The following is a 19,946-nucleotide window of genomic DNA, read 5'->3' as shown; positions in this document are numbered from 1 at the left end:
ACTGGCCACCCCTCATAGCCTGGTTCCTCTCTACCCGGCACAGCCAGAAGAGGACTGGCCACCCCTCATAGCCTGGTTCCTCTCTACCCAGCACAGCCAGAAGAGGACTGGCCACCCCTCATAGCCTGGTTCCTCTCTACCCGGCACAGCCAGAAGAGGACTGGCCACCCCTCATAGCCTGGTTCCTCTCTACCCAGCACAGCCAGAAGAGGACTGGCCACCCCTCATAGCCTGGTTCCTCTCTACCCGGCACAGCCAGAAGAGGACTGGCCACCCCTCATAGCCTGGTTCCTCTCTACCCAGCACAGCCAGAAGAGGACTGGCCACCCCTCATAGCCTGGTTCCTCTCTACCCGGCACAGCCAGAAGAGGACTGGCCACCCCTCATAGCCTGGTTCCTCTCTAGGTTTCTTCCGAGGGAGTTTTTCCTAGCCACCGTGCTTCTACACCTGCATTGCTTGCTGTTTGGGGTTTTAGGCTGGGTTTCTGTACAGCACTTTGAGATATCAGCTGATGTACGAAGGGCTATATAAATACATTTGATTTGAGTTAAGAACAAATTCTTATTTACAATGACGGCCTACCGGGGAACAGTGGGTTAACTGCCTCGTTCAGGGTCAGAAAGACAGATTTTTATCTTGTCAGCTCTGGGATTCGATCTGGCAACCTTACGGTTAGTGACCCAACGCTCTAATCACTAGGCTACCTGCCGCCCCCAACAGTATTAAATATGAACCGACAATGGCATAACAGAAGGAACTGCCTCAGTTAAACCACTGTTGTTGAGTCAGTTTCCTCAGCTCTGGCAGGTTGTGTAAATTGGCACTACTATTACCTACGTTGTATACAACTTTGACCAGGGAGGCATCACTACTATTCACTAGGCTGTAGAGAGAAGGAGGCCCACAGCCCACTAGGCTGTAGAGAGACAGAGGCCCACAGCCCACTAGGCTGTAGAGAGAAGGAGGCCCACAGCCCACTAGGCTGTAGAGAGACGGAGGCCCACAGCCCACTAGGCTGTAGAGAGACGGAGGCCCACTAGGCTGTAGAGAGACGGAGGCCCACAGCCCACTAGGCTGTAGAGAGACGGAGGCCCACTAGGCTGTAGAGAGACGGAGGCCCACAGCCCACTAGGCTGTAGAGAGACGGAGGCCCACTAGGCTGTAGAGAGACGGAGGCCCACAGCCCACTAGGCTGTAGAGTGACGGAGGCCCACAGCCCACTAGGCTGTAGAGAGATGGAGGCCCACAGCCCACTAGGGTGTAGAGAGACGGAGGCCCACAGCCCACTAGGCTGTAGAGAGACGGAGGCCCACAGCCCACTAGGCTGTAGAGAGACGGAGGCCCACAGCCCACTAGGCTGTAGAGAGACGGAGGCCCACAGCCCACTAGGCTGTAGAGAGACGGAGGCCCACTAGGCTGTAGAGAGACGGAGGCCCACAGCCCACTAGGCTGTAGAGAGACGGAGGCCCACAGCCCACTAGGCTGTAGAGAAACGGAGGCCCACAGCCCACTAGGCTGTAGAGAGACGGAGGCCCACTAGGCTGTAGAGAGACGGAGGCCCACTAGGCTGTAGAGAGACGGAGGCCCACAGCCCACTAGGCTGTAGAGAGACGGAGGCCCACTAGGCTGTAGAGAGACGGAGGCCCACAGCCCACTAGGGTGGAGAGAGACACACCTCATCCACACCTCCATTAATACAGTGTATCTGTAGACACACCTCCATTAATACAGTGTATCAGTAGACACACCTCCATTAATACAGTGTATCAGTAGACACACCTCCATTAATATAGTGTATCAGTAGACACACCTCCATTAATATAGTGTATCTATAGACACACCTCCTCCACACCTTCATTAATACAGTGTATCAGTAGACACACCTCCATTAATACAGTGTATCAGTAGACACACCTCCATTAATACAGTGTATCTGTAGACACACCTCCATTAATACAGTGTATCAGTAGACACACCTCCATTAATACAGTGTATCAGTAGACACACCTCCATTAATACAGTGTATCAGTAGACACACCTCCATTAATACAGTGTATCAGTAGACACACCTCCATTAATACAGTGTATCTGTAGACACACCTCCATTAATACAGTGTATCTGTAGACACACCTCCATTAATACAGTGTATCTGTAGACACACCTCCATTAATACAGTGTATCTGTAGACACACCTCCATTAATACAGTGTATCAGTAGACACACCTCCATTAATACAGTGTATCAGTAGACACACCTCCATTAATACAGTGTATCAGTAGACACACCTCCATTAATACAGTGTATCTGTAGACACACCTCCATTAATACAGTGTATCTGTAGACACACCTCCATTAATACAGTGTATCTGTAGACACACCTCCATTAATACAGTGTATCAGTAGACACACCTCCATTAATACAGTGTATCTGTAGACACACCTCCATTAATACAGTGTATCAGTAGACACACCTCCTCCACACCTCCATTAATACAGTGTATCTGTAGACACACCTCCATTAATACAGTGTATCTATAGACACACCTCCATTAATACAGTGTATCTATAGACACACCTCCATTAATACAGTGTATCTGTAGACACACCTCCTCCACACCTTCATTAATACAGTGTATCAGTAGACACACCTCCATTAATACAGTGTATCAGTAGACACACCTCCATTAATACAGTGTATCAGTAGACACACTCCATTAATACAGTGTATCAGTAGACACACCTCCATTAATACAGTGTATCTGTAGACACACCTCCATTAATACAGTGTATCAGTAGACACACCTCCATTAATACAGTGTATCAGTAGACACACCTCCATTAATACAGTGTATCTATAGATACACCTCCTCCACACCTCCATTAATACAGTGTATCTGTAGACACACCTCCATTAATACAGTGTATCTGTAGACACACCTCCATTAATACACTGTATTAATGGAGCGTGGGGGAGGTGTGTCTACAGATACACTGTATTAATGGAGGTGTGTCTACAGATACACTGTATTAATGGAGGTGTGTCTACAGATACACTGTATTAATGGAGGTGTGTCTACTGATACACTGTATTAATGGAGGTGTGGAGGAGGTGTGTCTATAGATACACTGTATTAATGGAGGTGTGTCTATAGATACACTGTATTAATGGAGGTGTGTCTACTGATACACTGTATTAATGGAGGTGTGGAGGAGGTGTGTCTACAGATACACTGTATTACTGGAGGTGTGGAGGAGGTGTATCTATAGATACACTGTATTACTGGAGGTGTGGAGGAGGTGTATCTATAGATACACTGTATTAATGGAGCGTGGGGGAGGTGTGTCTACAGATACACTGTATTAATGGAGGTGTGTCTACAGATACACTGTATTAATGGAGGTGTGTCTACAGATACACTGTATTAATGGAGGTGTGTCTACAGATACACTGTATTAATGGAGGTGTGTCTACTGATACACTGTATTAATGGAGGTGTGTCTACTGATACACTGTATTAATGGAGGTGTGGAGGAGGTGTGTCTATAGATACACTGTATTAATGGAGGTGTGTCTATAGATACACTGTATTAATGGAGGTGTGTCTACTGAGACACTGTATTAATGGAGGTGTGTCTATAGATACACTGTATTAATGGAGGTGTGTCTACTGATACACTGTATTAATGGAGGTGTGGAGGAGGTGTGTCTACAGATACACTGTATTACTGGAGGTGTGGAGGAGGTGTATCTATAGATACACTGTATTACTGGAGGTGTGGAGGAGGTGTATCTATAGATACACTGTATTAATGGAGGTGTGGAGGAGGTGTGTCTACAACAGTGGAGGCTGCTGAGGGGAAGATGGCTCATAGGAATGGACTTCATTCTAGACATTATTATGAGCCGTCCTCCCCTCAGCAGCCTCCACTGGTCTACAGACACGCCGTATTCTGACCTTGACTTAATTCCCTGATAAGGCCTCGACCTTTACGACCAACGAAACCATGAACAAGGTCTAGAGAACCTTCCGGTTCCACGTGGAAAAAGCATCTACTTCATTTTTCACTGTAGAAATAACACCCTTCTCCATGGACTGTGATTTACCTCTTGATAAGAGCTATTGATAAGAGCTATTGATAAGAGCTATTGATAAGAGCTATTGATGAGAGCTATTGATAAGAGCTATTGATAAGAGCTATTGATAAGAGCTATTGATAAGAACTATTGATAAGAACTATTGATAAGAACTAGGTCAATTAGTAATCTGTTTGGAGAAGGGAATTGTAAATATAAATGACAATTATTTTATTTCTAGTTTACCTTATAATCTCTGGAGACAAATGTGAAACCAGTCATATGGCAGCAAACTGAAGCAGGAAAGTTGATGAAATGCTGTGCCATTATGCAGAATTTAAATTGTCCGGGCTTTTTACACTTCTACGGTTGTTGCTCAATATGCGATAATGTAACTAGAATTATGTTGTATACAACAGCGCCAACTTTCCAGGACATAGACATGTCTTATACGAGCAGAAAGCTTAAATTTGTGTTACTGTAAATGCACTGTCCAATTTACAGTAGCTTTTACAGTGAAATAATACTATGCTATTCTTTGAGGAACAGAACACTTTCGTCACGGCAACTGGTTCGATACATTCACCTCTGGAGGTAAATAATGTACTTACATTCAGTAATCTGGCTCTGATTGGTCATCCTGAGGATCCCAGAGATAAAATGTAGAATAGTTTAGTTTGATAAAATCCAGTTTTATATTCTACAGATTGACCCCACTGTTGTCTCTGGCTCCAAACCCATCCTATCCGGACATCTAGATGTGTGATAGTTTATGTATAAGCTAATGATCCATCATGTATGACATTCCTGGGAGTGTGTAAACTTACAGTTGTTATTACCATAGCATTTATGTATGTTCTCTATAGTTATGTAGTTGAAAATGAATATATTGACCAATTCGGGCACATTTGGGCAAACTCCTGGCAGACTTTATCCAAAATATTGTGTAGTAATGTAATTCTTCACTGTATCAATCTGACACTTTGTACACACACTGATGCCATCTTGTGGACAACATTTAAATTACACCTAGGATCCTATCTTAATGTATGGCATTTCAAACGCTGATGGAGAAAAGAAAATGTGAAAACACATGTTTTTTTGTTTGTGTTTTACCAGATCTAATGTGTTATATTCTCCTACATTAATTTCACATTTCCACAAATGTCAAAGTGTTTCATTTTAAATGGTATCAAGAATATGCATATCCTTGCTTCAGATCCTGAGTTACAGGCAGTTAGATTCAGGTATGTCATTTTAGGATGAAATTGGGAAAAAAGGGTTCCGATCCTTAAGAGGGGAATTATACAGTTTTCTGGCAGAACATTTTTTTCCCTTTCAGGTGTGATTTGATCATTGACTCAGCACGTCCAATTTCATTGTTTCTCTATGAACAATTGGAATTTTAAGAGTGGAAAAACAAAACAAATGTAAAACCAGGAAAAATAAAACTGAAAACATAATGTTGAGTCATACTCTGTGGTGGAGTTGATGTGTAGTGTACAGGACTTACGAAGGCATCCTCTTTAGTGTAGTACTCTGGTATGGGGATGTAGTGGTTGGCTGTTTTAACCATGTCTGTGTCATTCTCCTTGGCGTCCCACATGATATTGTTCAGGTCGGGGAAGTTGTGGTTCATATCGACCCACTCGTAGCTGTAGCGCCCCAGAGCCCAACCTGCCAGCTCTGACCCCTGGAGAGAAGTTAAGTTGAGATGCATGTTTAAAGCTATTTTCAATATCACACAATCGATTGATCAATCAATATGTCCTACATCCCTTCCTTATTCTAATATGAAGTCATCACGAGGAGGTTCTGAGCCCTCTCTCTAGAGTTCTAATATGAAGTCATCACGAGGAGGTTCTGAGCCCTCTCTCTAGAGTTCTAATATGAAGTCATCACGAGGAGGTTCTGAGCCCCCTCTCTAGAGTTCTAATATGAAGTCATCATGAGGAGGTTCTGAGCCCCCTCTCTAGAGTTCTAATATGAAGTCATCATGAGGAGGTTCTGAGCCCCCTCTCTAGAGTTCTAATATGAAGTCATCATGAGGAGGTTCTGAGTCCTCTCTAGAGTTCTAATATGAAGTCATCACGAGGAGATTCTGAGCCCTCTCTCTAGAGTTCTAATATGAAGTCATCACGAGGAGATTCTGAGTTCTCTCTCTAAAGTTCTCTGACCACAAGGTGGTGCTCTTTCCATGGTCCTTTGAGGCAGATTTCAACCAGTGAGGAAATGCAGTTTTTTCAACATCTCCCATTACCACACAGTCAGCCAGTCAATAATTCAATCAATCAATACATCCCTTATCCCCTGCTCCACCCCTCATCCTACCTTTTCAAAGGCTGTTTCATATCCATCAGGGTTCATAGACGGCAGTAGGTGGATACGTGTGGTGGTCACCAGACGGACGATGCGTGGGTTGCCTCGTCTAAACTCCCGACAGATGTACTGCATGAGGTTCAGCACCAGCTCTCTGCCAACCACCTCGTTGCCATGCATACCTGCCACATAGCGGAACTCTGGCTCACCTGCAGGGGAACAGGGGATGTTTCTACAATGTGAATACGATACAACTTTATTGTCCATGTTACAGTGAACAACGGAAATTGGTCTTCTGCTCCAGGCAGGGTTTTGTTGTCATGACGTCAACATCAGCAATGCATTCTTTCTACTTGATAAAGCTTCCAAGCTTTCATTATTGTGTTGGGCAGTGACTCCAGCTCAACAAGATCTCATAGTTTCCCCTTCGAAATTCAACGCATTATGGATGAATGTCTATTTTTGATGCGTTAATTCTGCATGGTTACAGGGTTAATTCTGCATGGTTACAGGGTTAATTCTGCTTGGTTACAGGGTTAATTCTGCATGGTTACAGGGTTAATTCTGCATGGTTACAGGGTTAATTCTGCATGGTTACAGGGTTAATTCTGCATGGTTACAGGGTTAATTCTGCTTGGTTACAGGGTTAATTCTGCTTGGTTACAGGGTTAATTCTGCTTGGTTACAGGGTTAATTCTGTTTGGTTACAGGGTTAATTCTGTTTGGTTACAGGGTTAATTCTGCTTGGTTACAGGGTTAATTCTGCTTGGTTACAGGGTTATTTCTGTTTGGTTACAGGGTTAATTCTCCATGGTTACAGGGTTAATTCTCCATGGTTACAGGGTTAATTCTCCATGGTTACAGGGTTAATTCTGCTTGGTTACAGGTTTAAAACAGAAACAACTCAAAGGGTTACGTTTCGGTATTCATTCTGAGTGGTTCAGATTAGAGCTATAGTTTGGCGTAGGCTTAAAACAAAATAATAAAAAATGACACGCTATTACCGTGAAGTATTCTGTGAACTGCGGCTAGCGCGGTGGTCTGAGCAGCGCTCTCCGTCTGCGAGCATCACGAGTTGGCACCCAGTGCTGGGGAATAGTTTTAATCGTGCTGAGGAAGGCATATACTGACGTTCTGGGGATCTTTTCAAACGTCCCGTAATCACTGTGTGTTTCCTAGTGATCAGTGTGCTACAGCTATGGCTGCCAAAGTGTACAAAATTGACCACTGTGGCCGAACAACACACATCCTGTACAGATGGGAGAAGAGAGACCTAAAGAAACTAAACCAAGGGGGCTGTATGTATCAAGTGTCTCAGACTAGAAGGCCATTTAAGGATCAGTTCAGGCTTTCAGAACAATGAATAATATTACATTGACAGGAAGTGATTTGATCCTAGATCAACACTCCTTATTAGGTATCATCAGCTCTCGTATTCTACCTTCTATCATAAGGTACTGATTGTTAAAGCTCCCTGTCATTTTCTTGTCCTTCCTGATTCTAATGAAAAACACATGAGGATCTCTTTTCTTCTCTGCCCTGATTCAAAACAACAGGCTCCAGTTTAGAGAATCAAATGACCTTTGAAACTCAAACCGACAAAAAAACAAAAACAATATCAGCTCTTCCAAAATGGTTCTTCGCAGATGGATAGTGTTCTACCAAGAACTATTTTCATTGGACGAACCCTTTCTGGAAAATGAGGTGTCTTTGTAGCGTAAAGGGTTCCACCTAGAACCTTTTTTAACCTTTTTTTTTTAAAGAAATGGTTCTTTGATGATTCTTAGGAAAGATAAGGTTCTACATACAACTCTTCTGAATCCGAATAAACATTTTATAGTATTTTTTTTCTCTCTTTCTTTTAAATAAATAGTTACAATTTTAAAGGGTATTAAGGCTGGTGGAACTCAACCTTTAGATGATAAAATGGTTTGTGGTAAAAAACATTTATACAGGGTTCTAGGAAGAGGGTTCTAGAAGAGGGTTCTACCCAGCACCATGTAGGGATCCCCTATGGGGACAAACTGAAGAACCCTGTATGCTTCTGCTTAGAATCCTTTTCTTATCTAAGAGTAGATATTTCCCAATCTGTTGACATGAAACCCTGTTGAAGACAGCTTGTTGTAACGTTGGTGAATAAACGAAAGCATCGGAGCTACTAGAGAGAGCAGCTTTTCCTTTTCTAAAACAATCTGTTTATATAACCCTTCTTTCAAGAATAGCTCAAAAGTAGTTTTTTCACTTATATATTTTTGCAGAAGTAAAAAGAGACTGTGAATATAACTAGAACTGACTAGGGATGGACATTTCTACCGATACAAACGATGGTGACTCAGGAATCTGTCTTGTGCTGCTTGGTCTTCACTTGAAATCATTATCCATTTGTTGATATAAGAGAGGCCTCCTCTCTCTGAAAACAGCAGTGTGTGTGTGTTTTCTCTCTGAAAACGGCTCCAATAACCCACAGAACCCTGCAGAAATACTTGGCAGACTGTCTGAGGATAAACAGCTTTGTCAGGCATGCCAGACACACACAGTAACACACACACACACAGTAACACACACACACACACACACACACACACACACACACACACACACACACACACACACACACACACACACACACACACACACACACACACACACACACACACACACACACACACACACAGCCAGAGGGGTTGACTTCTACCCTTTATGAAGCCCTGTTCCCAGAGCTGTTCATGAAGCCCTGTACCCAGAGCTGTTCATGAAGCCCTGTTCTCAGAGCTGTTCATGAAGCCCTGTTCCCAAAGCTGTTCATGAAGCCCTGTCCCCAGAGCTGTTCATGAAGCCCTGTTCCCAGAGCTGTTCATGAAGCCCTGTTCCCAGAGCTGTTCATGAAGCCCTGTTCCCAGAGCTGTTCATGAAGCCCTGTTCCCAGAACTGTTCATGAAGCCCTGTTCTCAGAACTGTTTATGAAGCCCTGTCCCCAGAACTGTTCATGAAGCCCTGTTCCCAGAACTGTTCATGAAGCCCTGTCCCCAGAACTGTTCATGAAGCCCTGTTCCCAGAACTGTTTATGTTCTCAGGGCTTCATGAACGTTACAGCTGTTTAGTCCCAGTGTGGTCCCTATGGGCCCTGGCAAAAAAAGAAGAAGTAGTGCACTATATAGGGAATAGGGTTCCATAGGGCTCTGGTCTAAAGTAGTGCACTATATAGGGAATAGGGTTCCATAGGGCTCTGGTCTAAAGAAGTGCACTATATAGGGAATAGGGTTCCATAGGGCTCTGGTCTATAGTAGTGCACTATATAGGGAATAGGGTTCTATAGGGCTCTGGTCTATAGTAGTGCACTATATAGGGAATAGGGTTCTATAGGGCTCTGGTCTATAGTAGTGCACTATATAGGGAATAGGGTTCTATAGGGCTCTGGTCTATAGTAGTGCACTATATAGGGAATAGGGTTCTATAGGGCTCTGGTCTATAGTAGTGCACTATATAGGGAATAGGGTTCTATAGGGCTCTGGTCTATAGTAGTGCACTATATAGGGAATAGGGTTCTATAGGGCTCTGGTCTATAGTAGTGCACTATATAGGGAATAGGGTTCCATAGGGCTCTGGTCTATAGTAGTGCACTATATAGGGAATAGGGTTCCATCGGGCTCTGGTCTATAGTAGTGCACTATATAGGGAATAGGGTTCCATCGGGCTCTGGTCTATAGTAGTGCACTATATAGGGAATAGGGTTCTATAGGGCTCTGGTCTATAGTAGTGCACTATATAGGGAATAGGGTTCCATAGGGCTCTGGTCTATAGTAGTGCACTATATAGGGAATAGGGTTCCATAGGGCTCTGGTCTAAAGTAGTGCACTATATAGGGAATAGGGTTCCATAGGGCTCTGGTCTAAAGTAGTGCACTATATAGGGAATAGGGTTCCATAGGGCTCTGGTCTAAAGTAGTGCACTATATAGGGAATAGGGTTCCATAGGGCTCTGGTCTATAGTAGTGCACTATATAGGGAATAGGGTTCCATAGGGCTCTGGTCTAAAGTAGTGCACTATATAGGGAATAGGGTTCCATAGGGCTCTGGTCTAAAGTAGTGCACTATATAGGGAATAGGGTTCCATAGGGCTCTGGTCTAAAGTAGTGCACTATATAGGGAATAGGGTTCCATAGGGCTCTGGTCTAAAGTAGTGCACTATATAGGGAATAGGGTTCTATAGGGCTCTGGTCTATAGTAGTGCACTATATAGGGAATAGGGTTCCATAGGGCTCTGGTCTATAGTAGTGCACTATATAGGGAATAGGGTTCCATAGGGCTCTGGTCTATAGTAGTGCACTATGTAGGGAATAGGGTTCCAGTGAAGACATCTTTCTGACCTAGTTCATGTTTTCCGGGGTTATCAGAGATCTCCATGACGTACAGCTTCAGTCCGGTGTAGCTCTTTCCAATGGTGTAGATACGAGTGATACGAGGGCATTCTTCATTCACAGCCTTCATCAGCTGCAGAGAAGACAGACACACATCAGTGGTGGGACCTCATTGGACAGTAAAATGATGTGTTTTTATTGGATAAGCACTAAATACGTGTTTTTAAATAAAGAGATATTGGATAAGCACTTACACATACAGAGGACAGGTACAGGTAGGACAGGTGTGTGTGTGTGTGTGTGTGTGTGTGTGTGTGTGTGTGTGTGTGTGTGTGTGTGTGTGTGTGTGTGTGTGTGTGTGTGTGAGTGAAAGAGAGAGAGCGTGTGTGTGAGATCTCACCTTCCTCATCTCCTTGTAGTTGTGGTGTCTGAAGTCCAGGTTATCTTTAGAGCCAGACAGTTTTTCAGAGAAGTGTTGCCAAACGTTGTCCGGATCTAAGAGAATGAAGGCCGGGTTGATAAGATCTCTGTGTGTCCTTGACCAGGGTCAAGATGACATGCCAGGGTGTGGGGTACCAGTCAATTCAGGACATACAGTGACCTTACAACTTCAATTCCAATTATTTTCAATGGTTTACTATTCTGAAGTGACTGGATTTGAAATGGAATTGACCCCAACCCTGTAACATGCTACTTTACAAGCCCAGTGTGTAGAGTTAAATGACAACACACTGGTTTAAATAGGCTGTTGATACCATGACAGTAGTTGTTTTACCAGGGGATAAGCCTACCAGGCTGTTGATACCATGACAGTAGTTGTTGTACCAGGGGATAAGCCTGCCAGAATGCACTACCTGGTTTAACTAGGCTGTTGATACCATGACAGTAGTTGTTGTACCAGGGGATAAACCTACCAGGCTGTTGATACCATGACAGTAGTTGTTGTACCAGGGGATAAGCCTGCCAGGCTGTTGATACCATGACAGTAGTTGTTGTACCAGGGGATAAACCTACCAGGCTGTTGATACCATGACAGTAGTTGTTGTACCAGGGGATAAACCTACCAGGCTGTTGATACCATGACAGTAGTTGTTTTACCAGGGGATAAGCCTGCCAGAATGCACTACCTGGATGGGTATACTACAAAGCATGTTTGATGAGTTAGCCAGCTAACTTGCCTAAATATTCTGAAATAATAAAAAATAAAAATTGAAAGATAATCTTGAAATGGGCATGGTCTAATTGACTCGAACAACTAAAAGACAATGAGCATGGCCTAAAAACACAATGAGCATGGCCTAAAAACATAATGAGCATGGCCTAAAAACACAATGAGCATGGTCTAAAAACATAATGAGCATGGCCTAAAAACACAATGAGCATGGTCTAAAAACATAATGAGCATGGCCTAAAAACACAATGAGCATGGTCTAAAAACATAATGAGCATGGCCTAAAAACACAATGAGCATGGCCTAAAAACACAATGAGCATGGCCTAAAAACACAACGAGCATGACCTAAAAACACAACGAGCATGACCTAAAAACACAACGAGCATGACCTAAAAACACAACGAGCATGACCTAAAAACACAACGAGCATGACCTAAAAACACAACGAGCATGACCTAAAAACACAACGAGCATGACCTAAAAACACAACGAGCATGACCTAAAAACACAACGAGCATGACCTAAAAACACAGATCTACGTTTATCTTTCTTATTAACCAGAAAATCTATAATTATTTCTGGATGTTTATAAAAGTTAGCTGGCTAAATCATCGATCCTGCTTTGTAGTAAACCCGTCTTCCAAGTGTAGTGTCGTTGCTCTAGCGTTACTGCATAGAACATATACAGAACATATACAGGCTCCCATAGCATTGAGGTTTCTGAACATTGAGGTTTCTGAATTTTGACGCATTTATATGACACTGAAGTCAGGCCGAACTAAATATACGTCTCCGCATGCGCCAGTGTGCCAGATCAATCATTCCATTACAACACACCTGGGAGGGGGCATCCCAGTACCTCTGCTCTGAGACAGATTGTCCCATTCCAGTACCAGGTCTGGGGGTTGATGCGGATCCAACGAGCCACCGCGGGCTGAGGGAAGAGGGCCAGATAGGGTGTCTCAGGTTCATTTCGGGATCCAACAAACACCTACAGAAACAACACACACGTTTCAGCTATAATCTACAGAAACAACACAGATTTCAGCTATAATCAACAGAAACAACACAGATTTCAGCTTTAATCTAGAGAAACAACACACGTTTCAGCTTTAATCTAGAGAAACAACACACGTTTCAGCTTTAATCTAGAGAAACAACACACGTTTCAGCTTAATCTAGAGAAACAACACGTTTCAGCTATAATCTAGAGAAACAACACACGTTTCAGCTTTAATCTAGAGAAACAACACACGTTTCAGCTTTAATCTAGAGAAACAACACACGTTTCAGCTTTAATCTAGAGAAACAACACACGTTTCAGCTATAATCTAGAGAAACAACACACGTTTCAGCTATAATCTAGAGAAACAACACACGTTTCAGCTATAATCTAGAGAAACAACACACGTTTCAGCTTTAATCTAGAGAAACAACACACGTTTCAGCTTTAATCTAGAGAAACAACACACGTTTCAGCTATAATCTAGAGAAACAACACACGTTTCAGCTTTAATCGACAGAAACAACACAGATTTCAGCTTTGAACTTGTTTTCCTTGTTTTAACATGGAGATGCCCAATAAATAAAGACATAAGAATGCTTTGGCATTTTTTAAATCTATATCCTACCAGTCTACCCATCCGTAGCACGCGCTCCAGCAGGTGTATCTCACTGATCATCCCTAAAGCCAACACCTCATTTGGCCGCCTTTCGTTCCAGTACTCTGCTGCCTGTGACTGGAACGAATTGCAAAAATCGCTGAAGTTGGAGACTTTTATCTCCCTCACCAACTTCAAACATCTGCTATCTGAGCAGCTAACCGATCGCTGCAGCTGTACATAGTCTATCGGTAAATAGCCCACCCATTTTCACCTACCTCATCCCCATACTGTTTTTATTTATTTACTTTTCTGCTCTTTTGCACACCAATATCTCTACCTGTACATGACCATCTGATCATTTATCACCCGTGTTAATCTTCAAAATTGTAATTATTTGCCTACCTCCTCATGCCTTTTGCACACATTGTATATAGACTCCCCTTCTTTTTTTCTACTGTGTTATTGACTTGTTAATTGTTTACTCCATGTGTAACTCTGTGTTGTCTGTTCACACTGCTATGCTTTATCTTGGCCAGGTCGCAGTTGCAAATGACCACTTGTTCTCAACTAGCCTACCTGGTTAAATAAAGGTGTTCTCAACTAGCCTACCTGGTTAAATAAAGGTGTTCTCAACTAGCCTACCTGGTTAAATAAAGGTGTTCTCAACTAGCCTACCTGGTTAAATAAAGGTGTTCTCAACTAGCCTACCTGGTTAAATAAAGGTGTTCTCAACTAGCCTACCTGGTTAAATAAAGGTGTTCTCAACTAGCCTACCTGGTTAAATAAAGGTGTTCTCAACTAGCCTACCTGGTTAAATAAAGGTGTTCTCAACTAGCCTACCTGGTTAAATAAAGGTGTTCTCAACTAGCCTACCTGGTTAAATAAAGGTGTTCTCAACTAGCCTCCCTGGTTAAATAAAGGTGTTCTCAACTAGCCTCCCTGGTTAAATAAAGGTGTTCTCAACTAGCCTACCTGGTTAAATAAAGGTGTTCTCAACTAGCCTACCTGGTTAAATAAAGGTGTTCTCAACTAGCCTACCTGGTTAAATAAAGGTGTTCTCAACTAGCCTACCTGGTTAAATAAAGGTGAAATAAAACAAATAAATGAAAAATAGTCAATGAACTCCTGTTCTACTTCTCAAATGGATTGACATCAATTGGGCTTCTGGACCACATGCTGATTTATCTACGCCAAATCAAGTCCGGACCTCTAAGCCAGTTCGTCGTCTGATTTTCATTCTTACCCTTTAATCAGGGACTGATTTAGACCTGGGACACCAGGTGGGTGATTCCCCTCTAATCAGGGACTGATTTAGACCTGGGACACCAGGTGGGTGATTCCCCTCTAATCAGGGACTGATTTAGACCTGGGACACCAGGTGGGTGATTCCCCTTTAATCAGGGACTGATTTAGACCTGGGACACCAGGAGGGTGAACAGAGAGAAAACCAGTGGTAATTCTGGCCCTTCAGGCTTGGATTTGAATTCCCCTGATCTACGCCAACACGCCATGCTAGAATCCATATCATTCCATTCATCACTCTTTTAACCTACAATCACTTTTGGAAAGTGAACACATCTTATATTCCTCAAACTAAACTCAACTAAGCAGCTTCCTCTCCAGTATCTTTAACGTCAACAGGCCACAACCCTTCAGAGCGGCTCACCGCCTCCTCTGTTCCGTTCATGCAGGTCTTCCAGGTCTCGGAGTCGTTACTCAGCTGCACTTTGTAGGTTTCAACCCAGTCCCAGCTACAAAGACATTAACAAGGATTACACAACACATTAATGCTTTGTAAAATCTTATTACTATGTAATATATGTATAGTAAACATATAGCAAATGTATAGTAAATGTATAGTAAACATATAGTAAACATATAGGAAACATATAGTAAACATATAGTAAACATATAGTAAACATATAGTAAACATATAGTAAACATATAGTAAACATATAGGAAACATATAGTAAACATATAGTAAACATATAGTAAACATATAGTAAACATATAGTAAACATATAGTAAACATATAGGAAACATATAGTAAATGTATAGTAAACATATAGTAAACATATAGTAAACATATAGTAAATGTATAGTAAACATATAGTAAACATATAGTAAACATATAGTAAATGTATAGTAAACATATAGTAAATGTATAGTAAACATATAGTAAATGTATAGTAAACATATAGTAAATGTATAGTAAACATATAGTAAACATATAGTAAACATATAGTAAATGTATAGTAAACATATAGTAAACATATAGTAAACATATAGTAAACATATAGGAAACATATAGTAAACATATAGTAAATGTATAGTAAACATATAGTAAACATATAGTAAACATATAGTAAACATATAGGAAACATATAGTAAACATATAGTAAATGTATAGTAAACATATAGTAAACATATAGGAAACATATAGTAAACATATAGTAAACATATAGTAAATGTATAGTAAACATATAGTAAATGTATAGTAAACATATAGTAAACATATAGGAAACATATAGTAAACATATAGTAAATGTATAGTAAACATAGTAAATGTATAGTAAACATATAGTAAACATATAGTAAACATATAGTAAACATATAGTAAATGTATAGTAAACATAGTAAATGTATAGTAAACATAGTAAATGTATAGTAAACATATAGTAAACATATAGTAAACATATAGTAAATGTATAGTAAACATATAGTAAACATATAGGAAACATATAGTAAACATATAGTAAACATATAGTAAATGTATAGTAAACATATAGTAAATGTATAGTAAACATATAGTAAATGTATAGTAAACATATAGTAAACATATAGGAAACATATAGTAAACATATAGTAAACATATAGTAAACATATAGGAAACATATAGGAAACATATAGTAAACATATAGTAAATGTATAGTAAACATAGTAAATGTATAGTAAACATAGTAAATGTATAGTAAATGTATAGTAAAGGTATAGTAAACATAGTAAATGTATAGTAAATGTATAGTAAAGGTATAGTAAACATAGTAAATGTATAGTAAACATAGTAAATGTATAGTAAACATAGTAAATGTATAGTAAACATAGTAAATGTATAGTAAACATAGTAAATGTATAGTAAACATAGTAAATGTATAGTAAATGTATAGTAAAGGTATAGTAAACATAGTAAATGTATAGTAAACATAGTAAATGTATAGTAAACATAGTAAATGTATAGTAAACATAGTAAATGTATAGTAAACATAGTAAATGTATAGTAAACATAGTAAATGTATAGTAAATGTATAGTAAAGGTATAGTAAACATAGTAAATGTATAGTAAACATAGTAAATGTATAGTAATGTATAGTAAAGGTATAGTAAACATAGTAAATGTATAGTAAATGTATAGTAAAGGTATAGTAAACATAGTAAATGTATAGTAAATGTATAGTAAAGGTATAGTAAACATAGTAAATGTATAGTAAACATAGTAAATGTATAGTAAACATATAGTAAATGTATAGTAAAGGTATAGTAAACATAGTAAATGTATAGTAACATAGTAAATGTATAGTAAATGTATAGTAAAGGTATAGTAAACATAGTAAATGTATAGTAAATGTATAGTAAAGGTATAGTAAACATAGTAAATGTATAGTAAATGTATAGTAAAGGTATAGTAAACATAGTAAATGTATAGTAAACATAGTAAATGTATAGTAAACATATAGTAAATGTATAGTAAAGGTATAGTAAACATAGTAAATGTATAGTAAAGGTATAGTAAACATATAGTAAATGTATAGTAAAGGTATAGGAAACATATAGGAAACATATAGTAAATGTATAGTAAATGTATAGTAAAGGTATAGTAAACATATAGTAAACATATAGTAAATGTATAGTAAACATATAGTAAATGTATAGTAAACATAGTAAATGTATAGTAAATGTATAGTAAATGTATAGTAAATGTATAGTAAATGTATAGTAAACATATAGTAAACATATAGGAAACATATAGTAAATGTATAGTAAATGTATAGTAAATGTATAGTAAATGTATAGTAAATGTATAGGAAACATATAGTAAACATATAGTAAATGTATAGTAAATGTATAGGAAACATATAGTAAATGTAGATAAACTATAGTAAATGTAGATAAACTATAGTAAATGTAGATAAACTATAGTAAATGTAGATAAACTATAGTAAATGTAGATAAACTATAGTAAATGTAGATAAACTATAGTAAATGTAGATAAACTATAGTAAATGTAGATAAACTATAGTAAATGTAGATAAACTATAGTAAATGTAGATAAACTATAGTAAATGTAGATAAACTATAGTAAATGTAGATAAACTATAGTAAATGTAGATAAACTATAGTAAATGTAGATAAACTATAGTAAATGTAGATAAACTATAGTAAATGTAGATAAACTATAGTAAATGTAGATAAACTATAGTAAATGTAGATAAACTATAGTAAATGTAGATAAACTATAGTAAATGTAGATAAACTATAGTAAATGTAGATAAACTATAGTAAATGTAGATAAACTATAGTAAATGTAGATAAACTATAGTAAATGTAGATAAACTATAGTAAATGTAGATAAACTATAGTAAATGTAGATAAACTATAGTAAATGTAGATAAACTATAGTAAATGTAGATAAACTATAGTAAATGTAGATAAACTATAGTAAATGTAGATAAACTATAGTAAATGTAGATAAACTATAGTAAATGTAGATAAACTATAGTAAATGTAGATAAACTATAGTAAACGTAGAGTAAACATATAGTAAACATATAGTAACCGTATAGTAAACATATAGTAACCGTATAGTAAACATATAGTAACCGTATAGTAAACATATAGTAACCGTATAGTAAACTTATAGTAAATGTATATTAAATTAATAGTAAATTAATAGAAAAGGTATAGTAAACGTAGAGTACACATATAGTACACGTATAGTAAATGTATAGTAAACATATAGTAAATGTAGATAAACATATAGTAAATGAATAGTAAATGTATAGTATATATATAGTAAAGGTATAGCAAATGTATAGTAAACAGAGTAAACGTATAGTAAACATATAGTAAAGGTATAGTAAACATATAGTATATGTATAGTAAACGTATAGTAAAGGTATAGTAAAGGTATAGTACACATATAGCAAACATATAGTAAAGGTATAGTAAACATATAGTAAACATATAGTATATATATAGTAAAGGTATAGTAAAGGTATAGTAAAGGTATAGTATAGGTATAGTAAATGTATAGTATAAGTATAATAAAGGTATAGTAAACAGAGTACACATATAGTACACGTATAGTAAATGTATAGTTTAACATATAGTAAATGTATAGTTTAACATATAGTAAATGTATAGTAAATGTATAGTACACATATAGTAACCATATAGTAAATGTATAGTAAATGTATAGTAAATGTATAGTACACATATAGTAACCATATAGTAAATGTATAGTAAATGTATAGTAAATGTATAGTAAATGTATTGTAAAGGTATAGTAAATGTATAGTAAACAGATAGTGAAGGTATAGTAAATGTATAGTAAACAGATAGTGAAGGTATAGTAAATGTATAGTAAACAGATAGTGAAGGTATAGTAAATGTATAGTAACCATATAGTAAATGTATAGTAAATGTATAGTAAATGTATTGTAAATGTATAGTAAATGTATAGTAAATGTATTGTAAATGTATAGTAAATGTATTGTAAATGTATTGTAAATGTATAGTAAATGTATTGTAAATGTATTGTAAATGTATAGTAAATGTATTGTAAATGTATTGTAAATGTATAGTAAATGTATTGTAAATGTATAGTAAATGTATTGTAAATGTATTGTAAATGTATAGTAAATGTATAGTAAATGTAGATAAACTATAGTAAATGTATAGTAAATGTATAGTAAATGTATAGTAAATGTATAGTAAATGTATAGTAAATGTATTGTAAAGGCTCTGTTGATGTTTTATTAATGTTTACACATTGTCAATAAACAACTTAACAGACTTTAATTATTATGAATCTAGATAAAATAGAATATGGGGGAAAGTACATAAATACCGTATATACTGTATAGTGGAGTATATAGACATACTAGATATACAGTATAGTGGAGTATATAGACATACTAGATATACTGTATAGTGGAGTATTTAGACATACCAGATATACTGTATAGTGGAGTATATAGACATACCAGATATACAGTATAGTGGAGTATATAGACATACTGTATAGTGGAGTATATAGACATACCAGATATACAGTATAGTGGAGTATATAGACATACCAGATATACAGTATAGTGGAGTATATAGACATACCAGATATACAGTATAGTGGAGTATAT

The 19,946-nt window shown here is 38.1% G+C and overlaps 1 protein-coding gene across 1 annotated transcript in view; it reads right to left on the bottom strand.

Annotated features, from left to right (window-relative positions):
* The window catches only part of LOC109882749 (probable carboxypeptidase X1), a 48,486-nt gene that overhangs the window by 17,834 nt on the left and 10,706 nt on the right, over nt 1-19,946 (bottom strand). Inside the window, exons 4-9 of the mRNA XM_031787643.1 lie at nt 15,197-15,281; nt 12,764-12,917; nt 11,154-11,248; nt 10,763-10,886; nt 6,409-6,605; nt 5,591-5,770 (exon numbers count right to left, since the gene is read on the bottom strand). Coding sequence (XP_031643503.1) covers nt 5,591-5,770; nt 6,409-6,605; nt 10,763-10,886; nt 11,154-11,248; nt 12,764-12,917; nt 15,197-15,281 — 835 coding nt within the window. The remainder of the gene's footprint in view (nt 1-5,590; nt 5,771-6,408; nt 6,606-10,762; nt 10,887-11,153; nt 11,249-12,763; nt 12,918-15,196; nt 15,282-19,946) is intronic.

This window comes from Oncorhynchus kisutch, linkage group LG14 (genome assembly GCF_002021735.2).
Source record: "Oncorhynchus kisutch isolate 150728-3 linkage group LG14, Okis_V2, whole genome shotgun sequence".
NCBI lineage: Eukaryota > Metazoa > Chordata > Actinopteri > Salmoniformes > Salmonidae > Oncorhynchus > Oncorhynchus kisutch.
Note: the sequence above shows the minus strand (reverse complement) of the source record. Positions and strands in the feature narration are given on the sequence as shown.